Consider the following 13,356-nt stretch of genomic DNA (forward strand, 5'->3'; position numbering starts at 1 on the left):
CAGCTGGGACTTTGCTCGAGTTTCTCACGTTAAACTTCTGGGCAAACCTGTGGGTCTGCTGCCCGCTGCCATCTACAATGGGCACCGATGCCACCCTGGACATCTTCAGCACTACATGCACCACCCCGTCCAATGGCAGCCCACCCATACCAAGAGAATCCTTCAAAAAAAAGGGAAAGAAACAGGAGTTCTCAGACGACAGAGATAATTCTATTAAGTGTTTAATTTATTTCTTTGAACTCATAAAACAGACGAGACTCTGCCAGTCTGCCAAGGCAGCTCACGACTTTAAAAAAAATCCCAACCAAAAGTTTGCCCCGTCAAGTCAAATAAAACATTTTCTCAAATAAAATCCGCAAAGCCCACCCTGAAAAACAAGACGTCTCCTCAGAAAGAGAAAGAAAACAAAATTAAACCCAAACTTGTAACTAAATCAGGCGAGTGAAACCGGCGAGACTTCGAGATCAACTTATTGCTGCGGGGCAGGATGGCGTTGGGGTAACGGAAACCGAATGTGTGCAGCTGTCGGACCCCCGCGACGCGTCCCCAGGAGCCGGAGGGGCCTTATTTGGATTTCGCAAAGCCCACACGATCGTTGTCTCTGTCAAACTCCGTGTAATACTGGCCGATGAAGACGTCTCCCAGAATCCACAGGGGTCCGGCCGGGGCAGGAATGTCAAGTCCCATGAAGCCACTGAGGCACACCGTCTGACCAGCCGTGCTCTCCTGGGGGAAGAAAAAGAAAGACGACGTCCGTCAATAAAACACGCCGAGGCGCTGTGAAAAAGTCTTTGTCCCCCACCCTCGTCTCCTCTGACCCTGCACATGCCACACGTCCCCAGACTGTCACACAAACTGAAGACTCGCGAGTCGGCCGACAATCGAGGGTACGGCAAAGGGAAACGGGAAATGAACCCTCCCTGCCATTCCACACGACACTAGCGGGCAGAGGGGCCGACTCTGCTGTGGACTGGCCAATGGGGGGAGGACTCTCTGAACAAATCCAAATCCTATTATGGGATGTCCTCTGCTGTTGCGTCCTGCTCTGTTAAGATTTGTATTGAGCCCCCCGTCTCTTTGACACCCAACCTACCTGGAAAGGGGGGCTTCTCTTTGAACGGCCTGTCCTGAGGGGTCTTCCATTTTTTTTCCCTACAAGGGTCTTTGCTTGTCTTCTTAGAGAGTCAAGGCTGGGGGGCTGCCTGTTAAAGCCCACTGTGTGATTTTGGGCTACACAAGAATAAATTATATTGTATTGTATTGTACTTTGCTGTTGTGAATCTTAGCCCACCTTTCTTTGCCGAGGGTCCACTGCTCAACCCAGTAACGGCACCTCAACGCTGCCCTCTTCAGACTGGCAGTAACGGCACCTCAACGCTGCCCTCTTCAGACTGGCATTTAAATGCTGAACTTAACACGGTTATTAGAACATCAGGAGACGAGAACAGGCCATTCAGCCCAGTAAAGCTCGCCAGCCCTCTCCACTTATCTCCCTAACGTCCTCCTGTCCACCACACTACTTGGTCTCTCGTTATTCCAAATGTCTCTCGTTCTTTGTGTAAAGAAAAACGTCCTGATGTTTGTGTGAAATTCACCCTTCACAAGTTTCCAGTTGTGTCCCCGTGTTCTTGATGAACTCACTTTAAAGTCACCGTCTCGATCCACTGGACTTAAACCCTTCAGTCACTCAGGTCTCCTCTTCATCTCCTCTTCATCTCCTAAAGGCTCAGCTCTTTTCATCTTCACTCCTAACTCAGACCACGTAGCCATCAATCAGCCTGGTCGCTCTTCTCTGGACCTTCTCTGGTGCTGCTGTGTCTTTATGGAGACCCAAACTGCCCCCCGGACTCCAGATGAGGCCTCACCAGTGTGTTATGAAGGCTGAGCGTCACCTCCTGTGACTTCAACTGCACACGTCAAGGCGCTATATAACCTGACAGTCTGATATAATGGCCTCTGAACACTGTCTGGAAGTCGATAGCTTAGAGTCCACTACAACTCCTCAGTCCTTCTCATGAGGTGGACTCTCGATTTTCAGACCCCCATTGTGTATTCAAACCTCATATTTTCACTTTCTTTACATTCACTGACATTAAATTTCATTGAGCCTGTCTGCGGTCCAAGTCCCTCCGTGATGATCTAATGGATTCCAAATTATTTGCTAATCTGCTGTCTTGGTATCATCTGCCAACTTCACCAGCTTGCTCCTTATATTCCTATCTAAATCATTTCTATTAGAAATAGCACCGACCCCACACTGCCCCCTGCTGGTCACCACTCATAACATCGAGTTCCAATGAGATTCCTCACACCATCATCACCCTCTGCTTCCTGTGTCTGAGCCAATTCTGCACCCATCGACACCCCACACCCTGAACTGCCACTTCTTTTAGTTTGATGCCCACTTCTCATGTGGCACCTCATCAAATGACTTTTTAAAGTCCACATCAATAATCTCATCTGCTCCACTCTGGTCGTATCCTTTTGTTGCCTCCTCATAGAATTCCAGCCTGTTAGTAAAACACGACCGCCCTCCTCTGAGCCCACGCTGACTGTCCTGTCCTTGCCAGGTGTTGCCCAATCTTCGCCTTCATTTTCCTGTGATGCCCATTAAGCTTACTGGCCTGTAGCTACTTGCCTCGGCCCCGCCACCCTTTTTGAGTGCCCAGTGACTTCCTAAACGTGTGTGCCAGGTGTCTCTATCTGCACTCGCCAGCCTCCTTGAGGTCTCAGTGGTCAATCTGATCTGCTCCTGGTGATTTGTTTCATGTCAGCCTGTTTAATCTCAGCTGCTCTTCTCTCTCTACATTTCTAAATCTCTCCTTAGTAGTCCCTGTTACTGCTCTGAGGTTATCCACTTGCTCACGTCCTCACAGAGTGTCCGCTATTTCTCAGTCCGTATCTTTTAATTCCTCTTTTGTACTCCTGATGCTCTTCTTCTCCTCCTCTTTTACTATTAAGAGTCTCTTATGGTCGTCTTTCGCCGTATCTGCTGTTTTCCTCTCCAACTGTCTTTTAGTCTCCCTGATCTCCTTCTTGATGGTTGCCCTCCTGTTCTCATACGCTCTACGATTCACTTGGCAGTCATTAGTCTTATATGACTATGAGAGTTTTTTCCTTTCTTTTTTTAACTCTTTATTGACGCACTGTGGACTTTTATTTTAATTTCCTATTAATTCCAAGTGGAGGTCTGTCCCTGTCCGGCGTTACATTTCTAAACCTGCTCCACTGCTCCTCGACTGTCTCCACACTAACAGCTCATCCCAGTCTGTCCTCCTTAGACTTTGTCCCATCTGCTCGAAATCTGCCTACCACGGTTCACGTCTTTGCCTCTGCACGCTTATAAATGGTAGGATATTCTGGTCACGTGACCCTCGTGGTCCAATCACCTCTACACCCCCATTTCTATCCTGATTCTTACGAAATACTAAATCCTGACAGGCTTCACCCCGTCTTGGTGCTTTGATGTTCGCGATGACCTCTGAACCCTTACTGCTATTTCATTTTATCGTCCTCTTTCTTTTCTTTCTTTATTTCTGTTATTTATTTGTATTTGTAAGGCAGCCTCGAGTGTTAAGAAAGGCGCCTATTAAATAAAGTGTATCCTTCTTCTTAATTCAGGTTCTGTCACAGCATCTCAACACGGTGCAGAATTTCAATTGAGTTTCTTGTGAGCCACACAGGTGTAGGCCGGAGCTCCTTGTCCTGCTGGATAACAATCCCATGATGCTTTGCTTCAGAGGTTGGCCATTCTCTTCGAGAGCATTCAAGCCCACAAGTCTGTTCATAAACGTCAAGCTCTCCAGGTCAAGCAGCAGCAAAGCTTCCCCCCATGTTTTACTGCAGGTCTGGTGGTCTCGCATACTGTGGCCGCGCTTTCAGCCCATCTGTCCACGGACTATTGTTCTGACCAAATGCACGCTGAGCACCGATGTTCCTTTTGAATGGCAGGGGTGTCCGCCTTGCTGCTTTCCCATGAGCCCCCACTGTTCCACGGGCTCTTTCTTCTTCTGCTAGCCAGTCCTTCGAGTCTTTGTTGTGCCCTTGTGGTCAGGTGGGCTTGTTCTGAATGTTCTCCGATGCACTGGAGCCCTCAAAATGGCTTTGCAATTCCTTCCCGACGCAGACATTTCAACAACTTGTCTCCTCACCTCTTCTAGAATTTCATTTGATCAAAGCCTGGTGTTCTTCCTTCCTCTTGTGGTGAGGGTCCGCATATGGCGGGCATGACATCTAACAGGCCTGGCTGTGTGCAGTCAGCAGATGTGAATTAGAGGATCTAAGGGGGCACTAACCTTTTCACAGGTGTCAGAAGACTTTAGAGCAGAAGTTTCAAAATGGCGATCGACGTACAAAGGTAGAGGGTATCGGGAAGGCGGAAGCCCCTCTTCCAGCCCCTGATGTTGGTTGCTCAGACCTCAAAACCCAAGCGGACTTCCTGTGACTGCAGGCGGCCTCTTTTTATTTGATTTGATTTTATTTTTAGTTTAACCGACACACAGTCAGAGCGCCAGCCGCGTACTGAGAGCCAGCGGCCGTTCATCTGCTTCTTAAACACACGTGTGACCCCCTTGACCCCCCGGCCCCTCACCTTCAGGATATACTGCTCTCCAGTCAGCGTGTACACCTGACCTCCCACTTTAAATGAGATGGCAGGAAGGGAAGAAACTTTTTTGCAGTCCACCATATACTGAAAGAGAAAAAACAAAGACAGCCCTGTGAGGAGGAGCTCAAGCAACGCAGTCCGTCAGTCCGGAATGTTCTAACCCACTGATCAGGGTCCCGGGGGTCTGCTGCAGCCTATCCCGGGCAGCACAGGGCGCAAGGCAGGAACAAACCCCGGACAGGCAAACCACACTTGCCGTATTTATGAGGGGCTCAACAAGCACGTGTGCCCACTGACCCGGCCTGTCATGCCTGATCAATAACTGAACACGCTGTCTGCCACCAGTTAAGTGTTTGTCACTTCTGTCACCTATCAGCACTGCTGCTGGTGGCCTTCACTTTAGACAGGTTAGCAGCCTGACCCCGGGGGGCCATCGTGGACTCGACTTACCTCGCCCTGGATGAGAGGGAAAGCTCCGATGGCCTTCTGCAGGGCCTTGACTTCTGCCGACGGGCCTGTGATGAGAGACGTTCCTGTGTCCACGATGGCTTCACAGCCCTCCTGGCACAGGGACAGCTGACTTCCCACCATCACCCTGCAGGGGAATAAATGGAAAAGCTCAAACTCGAGGCGCTCCGTATGAACCGTTCAAGCAAACGAGTGCATCGCAATAAATGAAAGTGACACTCGTATATTCTGCTGATTCACACACACACACACACAGTGACAGATCTCATTTTGGGGACTACGGCCTGCAGGTAACGAAAACTCAAAGGGCAGCATCTCAGAAAATTAGAATATTATTACACAAGACCAATAAAAATAAATGATTATTAATACAGAAATGTTGGCCCACTGAAGAGGAGTCTGTCCATGTTGGCACTCAATACCCGGCCCGGGCTCCTTTGGCATGAATGACTGCGTTGGTGCAGCGTGGCATGGAGGCGCTCAGCCTGTGGCACTGCTGAGATGTTATGGACGCCCAGGAGGCTTTGATCGCGGCCTTCAGCTCGTCTGCATTGTTGGCTCTGCTGTCTCTCATCTTCCTCTTCCTCATAGATTCTCTATGGGTGTTTGCTGGCCAGTCAAGCCCAGTGATGCACACCATGGTCATCAAACCAGGTGTTGGTACTTTTAGCAGTGTGGCGCAGGTGCCACGTCCTCCTGGAAAATGAAATCCGCATCTCCATAAAGCAGAGGTGAGCATGAAGTGCTCTAAGATGTCCTGGTAGACGTCTGGCTGTGATAAATAAGACACAGTGGAGCAACACCAGCAGAGGACATGGCTCCCCAAATCATCACTGACTGTGGAAACTTCACGCTGGACATCAAGCAACTTGGATTCTGTGCCGCTCCACTCTTCCTGCAGACTCTGGGACCTCGAGTTCCAAATGGATCTGAGAAGAGGACTTTGGACCACTGAGCTGTTAACAGTCCAGTAAGCCCAGGTAAGACACTTCTGACGTTGTCTCTGTTGACACCAGGAATGCTGTGACAGTTGTAGCCCATGGTGTGTGGTGGGCTCCAGCCGCAGTCCACTCCTTGTGAATCCCCCCAAATTCTTCACACTCCTCTCAAGGCTGCGCTTATCCCTGTTGCTTGTGCCCCTTTTTCCTTCTCTAGCAGTGACCTTTGGTGGCCGAGGGTCTCAATGACCGTCTTCTGGACCACCGTCAATGATGGTGTGGCCTACTGAAGCAGACTGAGAGACCATCTAAAGGCTCAGGACCCCTTTGCAGGTGTTTTGGGTTCATTAGCTGAGTGGAGTGTCACACCGGGGGTCCACAATGTCGAAGTTTGTCACAATATTCTAACTTTCTGAGATACTCAATTTTGGGTTTTCATCACCTGTAGGCCGTAATCAGCAAAATGAAGAGAAATAAAGACTTGAAATCAATCAATCAATCAATCAGTCAGTCAGTCAGTCAGTCAGTGTGTGTGCGTGTAGTGAATCTGAAGGATATACGAGTTTCACTCCTGGAACCGAGTTACTGAAGTAAATGAACTCTTCAATGATATTCTAATTTACGAGAGTAGCAGACCAGCCATCTGAACGCCTGCAATGAAGACATCAAACGCTTTGGACGTTTAAATCAAACCTTCTAATATTTTCTAATGATGGCAGGAACGTTTGCTTTTAAGGTCCCACTTGTGAGAATGTCACGTCTCTACAGAAGAGAAAAAGGAAATGACGGCAGCAGAAAAAAAAAAAGAAAACGGTCAGCGGTGAGCCGCACGCGGCGTGTGGAAACTGTGACATGAAGTGCACGGCGTTAATCTCCACATCCGAACAGCACCTCCAGGAAACGCAGCCTCTTGAGCAACGGCGAGATGTGAACAAGCAGAGCAACAAAGCTGACAAGCCAGATGGCACTTCAGAAACCCCCTCGAGTAAAAGGGCACCCCACGCCTCTCCATTTGTACCCCAAAGCGCCGCTGGGCACGAATCTGAATGAAAGCAGTGAGTGCGGCCACCGCGCCAAGGGCCCCCTGTAATGGTGGAACAGGTAGAGGACCCCCCGTCTGCCTGTCTGCCTGCAGCCTCAGGTGCCTCCTGTGGTTCTGTTGCTAAGCAAACAGTGGAAGACATCATTAAAACGTCACTGACCAATCAGAGGATCACAAAGACCTTGTAATGAACATACCCTCGACGCCATATAGCGCCTTTCCACCCTGACCTAAGACATCTGACAGTAGCAGACTCTAGAAGAAGGCATCAACGCCTCGGACAGGCGGACTGCGCGGTGCAGACAAGTCTTCTCGTGGCGACTGCACTGCCAAAGAGGACAACTTGAAATGTGACAAAAACAAACCAAAGAAACCTCCAAAAGCAAAGACCTGAAGACGCGTTAAACTCGCCCGCTGTGGCATATGGCCGGCCTTTCACCTCGGCCCCCAGGCGGAACCCTGCACACAACACTGAGGTGCCCCGAGTTCCAGCAGGGCATCATGGACACTGGAGGTTTTCATCACAGCCCTGCTGGATGCCAACCATGGGGACCTCCAGGGGACGCTGCAGGAAGGCACAGAGACTTTGGTTTCACTTATAACCCGGGAGTACGTCTTACTCAAGGCGACAGAGGGAATGACGTACTTCCGGGATGAAGAAGAGGACTTTTGATCTGACCCGGAAGTGATAAGAAGTCACGTGGACGGAAGGGTTGGAAACACTTCCGGGTCAGGGACTCTAAAGGACTGGGAAAGATACCAGGCGACGAGCTGAGCTGGGTGGAAGGGTGGCAACGCGTCTGGGAGTGGCGGAGTGTTTATTACTGTGTATTGGATTTATTTCATGAGTATGGTGCTTTGTGAACTGTTGGTTATTAATAAAGTCAACTACTGGACTTTGACGTATTGTCCGAGGGTTCAAGAGGAGGATAGCGCCCTCTATCTGTCACACTGTACAAGTCACAGCATTCTTAGACTAAAGAGATCGGTAGGAATGACCCCGTGAATCACTCGGTCCTCGTAATGAAGATTCAATCGTCTCCTCGAGGGCTGACTGAACTTGAAAGGATTCAATAATACGAACACTAAAGACTGAAGAGCGAAACTCCTCATAGTATTCAACCAGTCAACAGCTGCAGGATGGAATTCCGCACACCGGCCCACCAACAACTGCTCTCATATTTTAAGTGTGCATTGGCATCGACGCTCTTGGCCAACTTGTCAAAAGCCTTTAGCTTGGGTGGCACACTGTGGTTCTCCTCTGTGCTCTTCTACTCGTTTCCTGCGTCTTTGCCTCTTTTATTGTCATCCATGTGGCGAGTGCACTGGAAGTGGCCACCAGTAAGGGACCAGTAAGGGACGAGGGCCTTTGCTGCTGGTTGGGGAACAGCATGGCACGTGAAATGCACGTTTGTGTCAAACCAACGCGTATCCAATGCAGGCAGTGGCTGCAGGGTTTCATTCCAACCATCTTCTTCATTAGTGACCAGTTGTTGCCGCTAATTCACGTCTTTTGTCTTCGTTTTAATTCACTTGACTCAGACCCCCAAGTTTGTTCTTTTTCCTTAATAAGCAGCCAAACAATACTGAGACACAAAACGAGTCGCCACGTGACCAGCTCACCTGTGCCCATCACACAATATCTGAAAATACACAAAGGTGGCGGTCTCAGTAAGGCTGAACTCTCAGGTGACCACAACATCTGGGCGGCGGTCTTAGAAAACACAGAAAATCAACAGCCTGCGGTGGCAGAACGAGAGCAGCGACAAGTCCGGATACTCAATGACGGCTTTAATTAACAGCAAGAATCGACTTCCCATTAAGAGACTGGCTGGAGTCTGAAGCCCCAGTTTAGCTGGTCACCGGTCAGCTCCTTTCTGTTTGGCTGCCATTTAATGAAGAAAAGACTCAACTGAGAGGACGGAGTCCTTAAAAACAAGGGAAAGAAGTTCATTAGCAGTGAAAGTCGATTAGGAGAAGGGTTAGGATGAAAAGCTGCAGCCACTGCGGCCCCCCAGATCTGGAGATGGACACCCCGGTCTAATACTTACGGGCACACACACACACACACACGTTTGATACACAAGAGCGATGCCACCAGCAGTGCCTTTGCACTTTTAGTCACATGGTGAGGCAGTCTGTCATTCTTTCTTCATTTAATGGTCATTGGGTGTCACCTTGGGACCCATCCAAGACAAAGCATGTGGCGGGCGATCTTTGGCAATGCCAGTGTCTGGACAACATCCTCTACCCTGAAGCAGACATGTGACTGATGGTGGCAGAATGAGCATCACACTCCTCATTTGTACCCAATGTGCTAAGTCCTTGCTGTACATCAGTAGAGTGAATTCTTGGGGGCCCCCCCGAGACCCCTCGCCCCTTCCAGTGCCAGCAGACTGTGAATGAACGAGCTGCGCATCACAAGCTACCATACAGCACATTAAACGCATTCATGTGTGACAAAAGGAGTGCTTGGCCCTCATGGCTGCTCAAGTGAATCACTCGGAGCTCATCGACTTTTGATGGCTTTGCTTGCCTTGAACTTCCTACGAGACCAGAAGTCAGTCGAGCGCGACTGAGGAGGCCATTTCACTTCCTTTCACCTGCAGTATCAGCCCCACGGCGCTCACTTACCCGTCCATGTGGATCTGCCAGTAGGCCTGTCGAGTGACATTCACGTAGTTGAAGTCCCCCGTGTAGTACTTGGGATCAGTGCCTCCCAGCAGCAGCTCACCTCCTGGCTGAGTGTCTGGATTTCTGAAGGGACATTTGTAGAAATTAGCACAGAGACTCACTGAAGCAAAGCACACTGTCATTTGTACAAACACGCCTGGCAGATAAAGAAGAAATCAGGTGCCCAGGGCACCAACCTACACAAATGACCAATGGAGGTCAGCAGGCCTCTCTAACCCAGCATGCCACTGGAAGCACACAGGATGGCAGAACAGCAGCAGAACTGCTCGAGTGTTAAAAAGGAGAGGCGCTTACCTGTGGGGTCTTACTGTTTAACATGGCGAGCTGGGTGATCCATGGGCGTTCATATGGACTCAAACCAAGGCAAGGAGGGAGAATTTGACAAAGGGCAGGGGTGGCGAACTCCAGGCCTCGAGTGCCGCAGTGGCTGCAGCTTTTCATTCTCACCGTCTCCTTAATTAGTGACCAGTTTCTGCTGCTGATGACTTCTTTTAATTCACGTGGCTCAGACCCCATAGTTGTTTCTTCTTCTTTAACTAGGGGGCTTCGCTCGCCCAAACCCCTGTGTTTGGTTAATCGGATATACAATTTCAATTTTTTTGTTTCAATTTCATTATTTGCACTTTCATTAAAAAACGATATGTTTTGGAGACACCTTGGGACAATACAATGTATAACCGCCCGGGAGTGAATGTTGTTTCTGTTCCTCTAATAAATAATCCGACTTTTTCTACTGTTTGTCCCTGCGATTTATTGATTGTCACAGCAACAGCTCTTCTCACAGTAAACTGTGGAGCTCCTAATGCGAATGGCATATCACGATCTGCTTTGGTGGATGTATACATCACCTTTCTGTTTGCCTGTTAAAGTGTGCATCGCTTCTCCGCCATCATGAATACACACCTGACCAAACTGTGTATTCGTTGAAATTCAGCTTGTCGGTGCTTTGACTGTTGCAGGACCACAGATTCTCATGCGTATGGTCTACTATTATGTAAATCCACGTTTTGTGCAGAACAATGATGTGAATGTGAAAAGACGTTGCTGTCCGCTCTTTGCCTTTCATTTCTGACCTCGCTCTGTCCTGCTCTTTTTTCAGCGACACCTGGTCCTGAGGATTCATTTTCTTTGCTACTGTAGCGACGGACGTGATAAAGTGTCACAAACGTTTTACTTGAACAATCGCGGACTTCGTAAACCTCAAACACAACTTTCTAGCACCTTCTCCAACCCCTTTACCGCATCAATCAATACCCCGCTGTCTATCATATCAGTCTTCCGTCAATCGGACCGAACAGCCGCTTAAAACCAAAAAGGCCGCAACCTGGCTGGGACGCTGCAATACTTTCAAACTTTCCTGCTTTCATTCTCTCTCATCTGCCCTTCCTTTCCTCTCCAGCGCCGTTGGGCGTCTGTTCTCCGTATTGTCCCGATACGCTTTATACGAGTTTGAGAGCAGACGATCTCGGTGTGCACTGCGTGCTTTCACACGACTGGCTGCTTATTTGATGGATGTGCTCTTCTACGAGATCTTCTGTAAGAAGGCCGTGTCTTGCAAGAATCTCCTGTTCTCCTGCCCTGGCACCAAGTCTCACGTTTACGGTGCCCGCGAGACGCTCCGCGGCCAGTCTCTCTTGTCTCGCGGGTCTTTTAAATGTCTTTCGAGAACTTCAGAGAAAATCACGTATCGTCGCCTTGCTTTTGCATTCCAGGATTTCTTTTTAGGTTTAGTTTCTTTATTTATAGAGCACATTTACAACGGCCGCCCGACTGACCGCCGTGCTGTGCATTTAGAAACGTCAACAGAAAATAGAAATAGACGATTTAGAGACACACAAAAATCATCACACATCTAGGTTGGCAAAATAAAGCCTAGTAAGCCAGAGAAAACAGATTTAAAAAGAAATAGTCAGACTGGGAGCCGTTGGGATTTCAATAGGCAGAGACGTCATTCCAAAGACGAGGCCCAATGACCGAGAAAGTGCGGCCACCTCTACTAGAGCTCGAGTCTGGAGTGTGCAATTAAAAGAAGGTTCTGATCACAGGATGTCAGACTTCTCAGGGGTGAAGCAATTCAGATAAAGAGATGGGGGCTTGTTGGTGCAGTGTTAGAATACGATTTTAAAATGGCTTCTGAATTAATTAATGATGAGACACAAAACAAGCCAGCAGGTGACCGTCACACAATACCTGAAATGAAGGAGAGGTGATGGTCTCGCTCAGGCTGAGCTCTCAGGTCACCAACACATCATGGCATTGGTGCTCTTAGAAAGAACAGAAACACAACGGCGGCGGCAGCGGCGGCACAACGACAGCAGCAAGAAGCCATGGGATTAAAGAACGGCTTCTCATTAAGAAAGTGACTGGAGTGAAACTGGTTGGAGTTTGAAGCCCCAGTTTAGCTGCTCATCTCATTTCTGCTTGGCTGGCTGTCATTTAATTATCATCATCTACTGTTAAATTCTGCTCCGTACTTCTAAAATGTTTATTATTATGCTGTATTAAAGATTTGTTCTGTTCTGTGTATCGGATTTTATTGTATTGACCCCCCACTGCACGCCCAACCTACCTGGACTGGGGTCTCTCTCTGAACTGCCTTTCCCGAGGTTTCTTCCATTTTTTTCCCTACCAGGGTCTTTTCTTGTCTTCTCAGAGAGTCAGGGCTGGGGGGCTGTCGAGAGGCAGGGTCTGTTAAAGGCCATTGCGGCACTTCCTGTGTGATTTTGGGCCACACACAAACCAATTGTATTGTAATGAAGAAAGGAGTCCATTCAGAGGGCTGAACTCTTCCAACAGGGCCATTAAAGTGAATTAGCAGTGAAAACTGGGCGCCGATTAGGAAAAGGGTGAGAATGAAAACCTGCGGCCCTCCAGGCCTGGCGTTGGACACCCCTGTACTCGGGTGTTGTGCCGTGTTAGCCATTATGAATGTAGTGACGAGTCACACAAAATGACGCCTTTTATTGGCCAAATAAAAAGATTACAATCTGCAGGCTTTACAGGCAACTCAGGGCCCTTCTTCGGGCAAGTTGTAATCGGCAATAACCGGACGGCTTCACCTCCATTTTCAACAAACAACGACCACCATCTGAGAGACAAAGTGTAATAATCACTGCCTCTGAGCCCGAGCTGCCTCGAAAGCTGGCATATTGCAGTAATCTTTTTAGTTGGCCAATAAAAGGGCTCCTGTTACTTGACTTGTCACTAATTCTCCTGAAGACGATGAGGAAGCAGCTCATCACAGTACCCACACGTGTGCCAGTTTAACTTTATTTTTTCCAAAACACGCGATTTTCTGAGAAGCACCCAAAGCAAGTGTCTCACACATAAATCAACCCGAAATATCAGTTTATGGGTGCTGTGGCTGCCAGTTTACAGTCTCTTGTGGCTCGAGACGCGCATGACAGCTGCCAGGACTGTGTCACAAGCTGGCTGCCAGGCTGTCTTCGCATGACAGGGGCGAGGACGGCACAGCGCGACGCAATGTGGTTTGTAACGCCTTTCATTATGAATGCCAGTCTTCATCTACAAAAACGTGTTCAGCACCACAATTAGATGTCCAGTACATCGATCACCTGATGTCGGTACCTTGCTTTCGATCTCGATCT

General features: G+C 48.8%; 1 protein-coding gene across 1 annotated transcript in view; it reads right to left on the reverse strand.

The window, feature by feature from the left end:
• Nucleotides 1–207: 207 nt before the first annotated feature.
• The window catches only part of ctsd (cathepsin D), a 35,816-nt gene continuing 22,667 nt past the window's right edge, over nt 208–13,356 (reverse strand). Inside the window, exons 6-9 of the mRNA XM_039738203.1 lie at nt 9,689–9,811; nt 5,057–5,201; nt 4,592–4,690; nt 208–726 (exon numbers count right to left, since the gene is read on the reverse strand). Coding sequence (XP_039594137.1) covers nt 565–726; nt 4,592–4,690; nt 5,057–5,201; nt 9,689–9,811 — 529 coding nt within the window. The 3' untranslated portion in view covers nt 208–564. The remainder of the gene's footprint in view (nt 727–4,591; nt 4,691–5,056; nt 5,202–9,688; nt 9,812–13,356) is intronic.

This window comes from Polypterus senegalus, chromosome 1 (genome assembly GCF_016835505.1).
Source record: "Polypterus senegalus isolate Bchr_013 chromosome 1, ASM1683550v1, whole genome shotgun sequence".
Lineage (NCBI taxonomy): Eukaryota > Metazoa > Chordata > Cladistia > Polypteriformes > Polypteridae > Polypterus > Polypterus senegalus.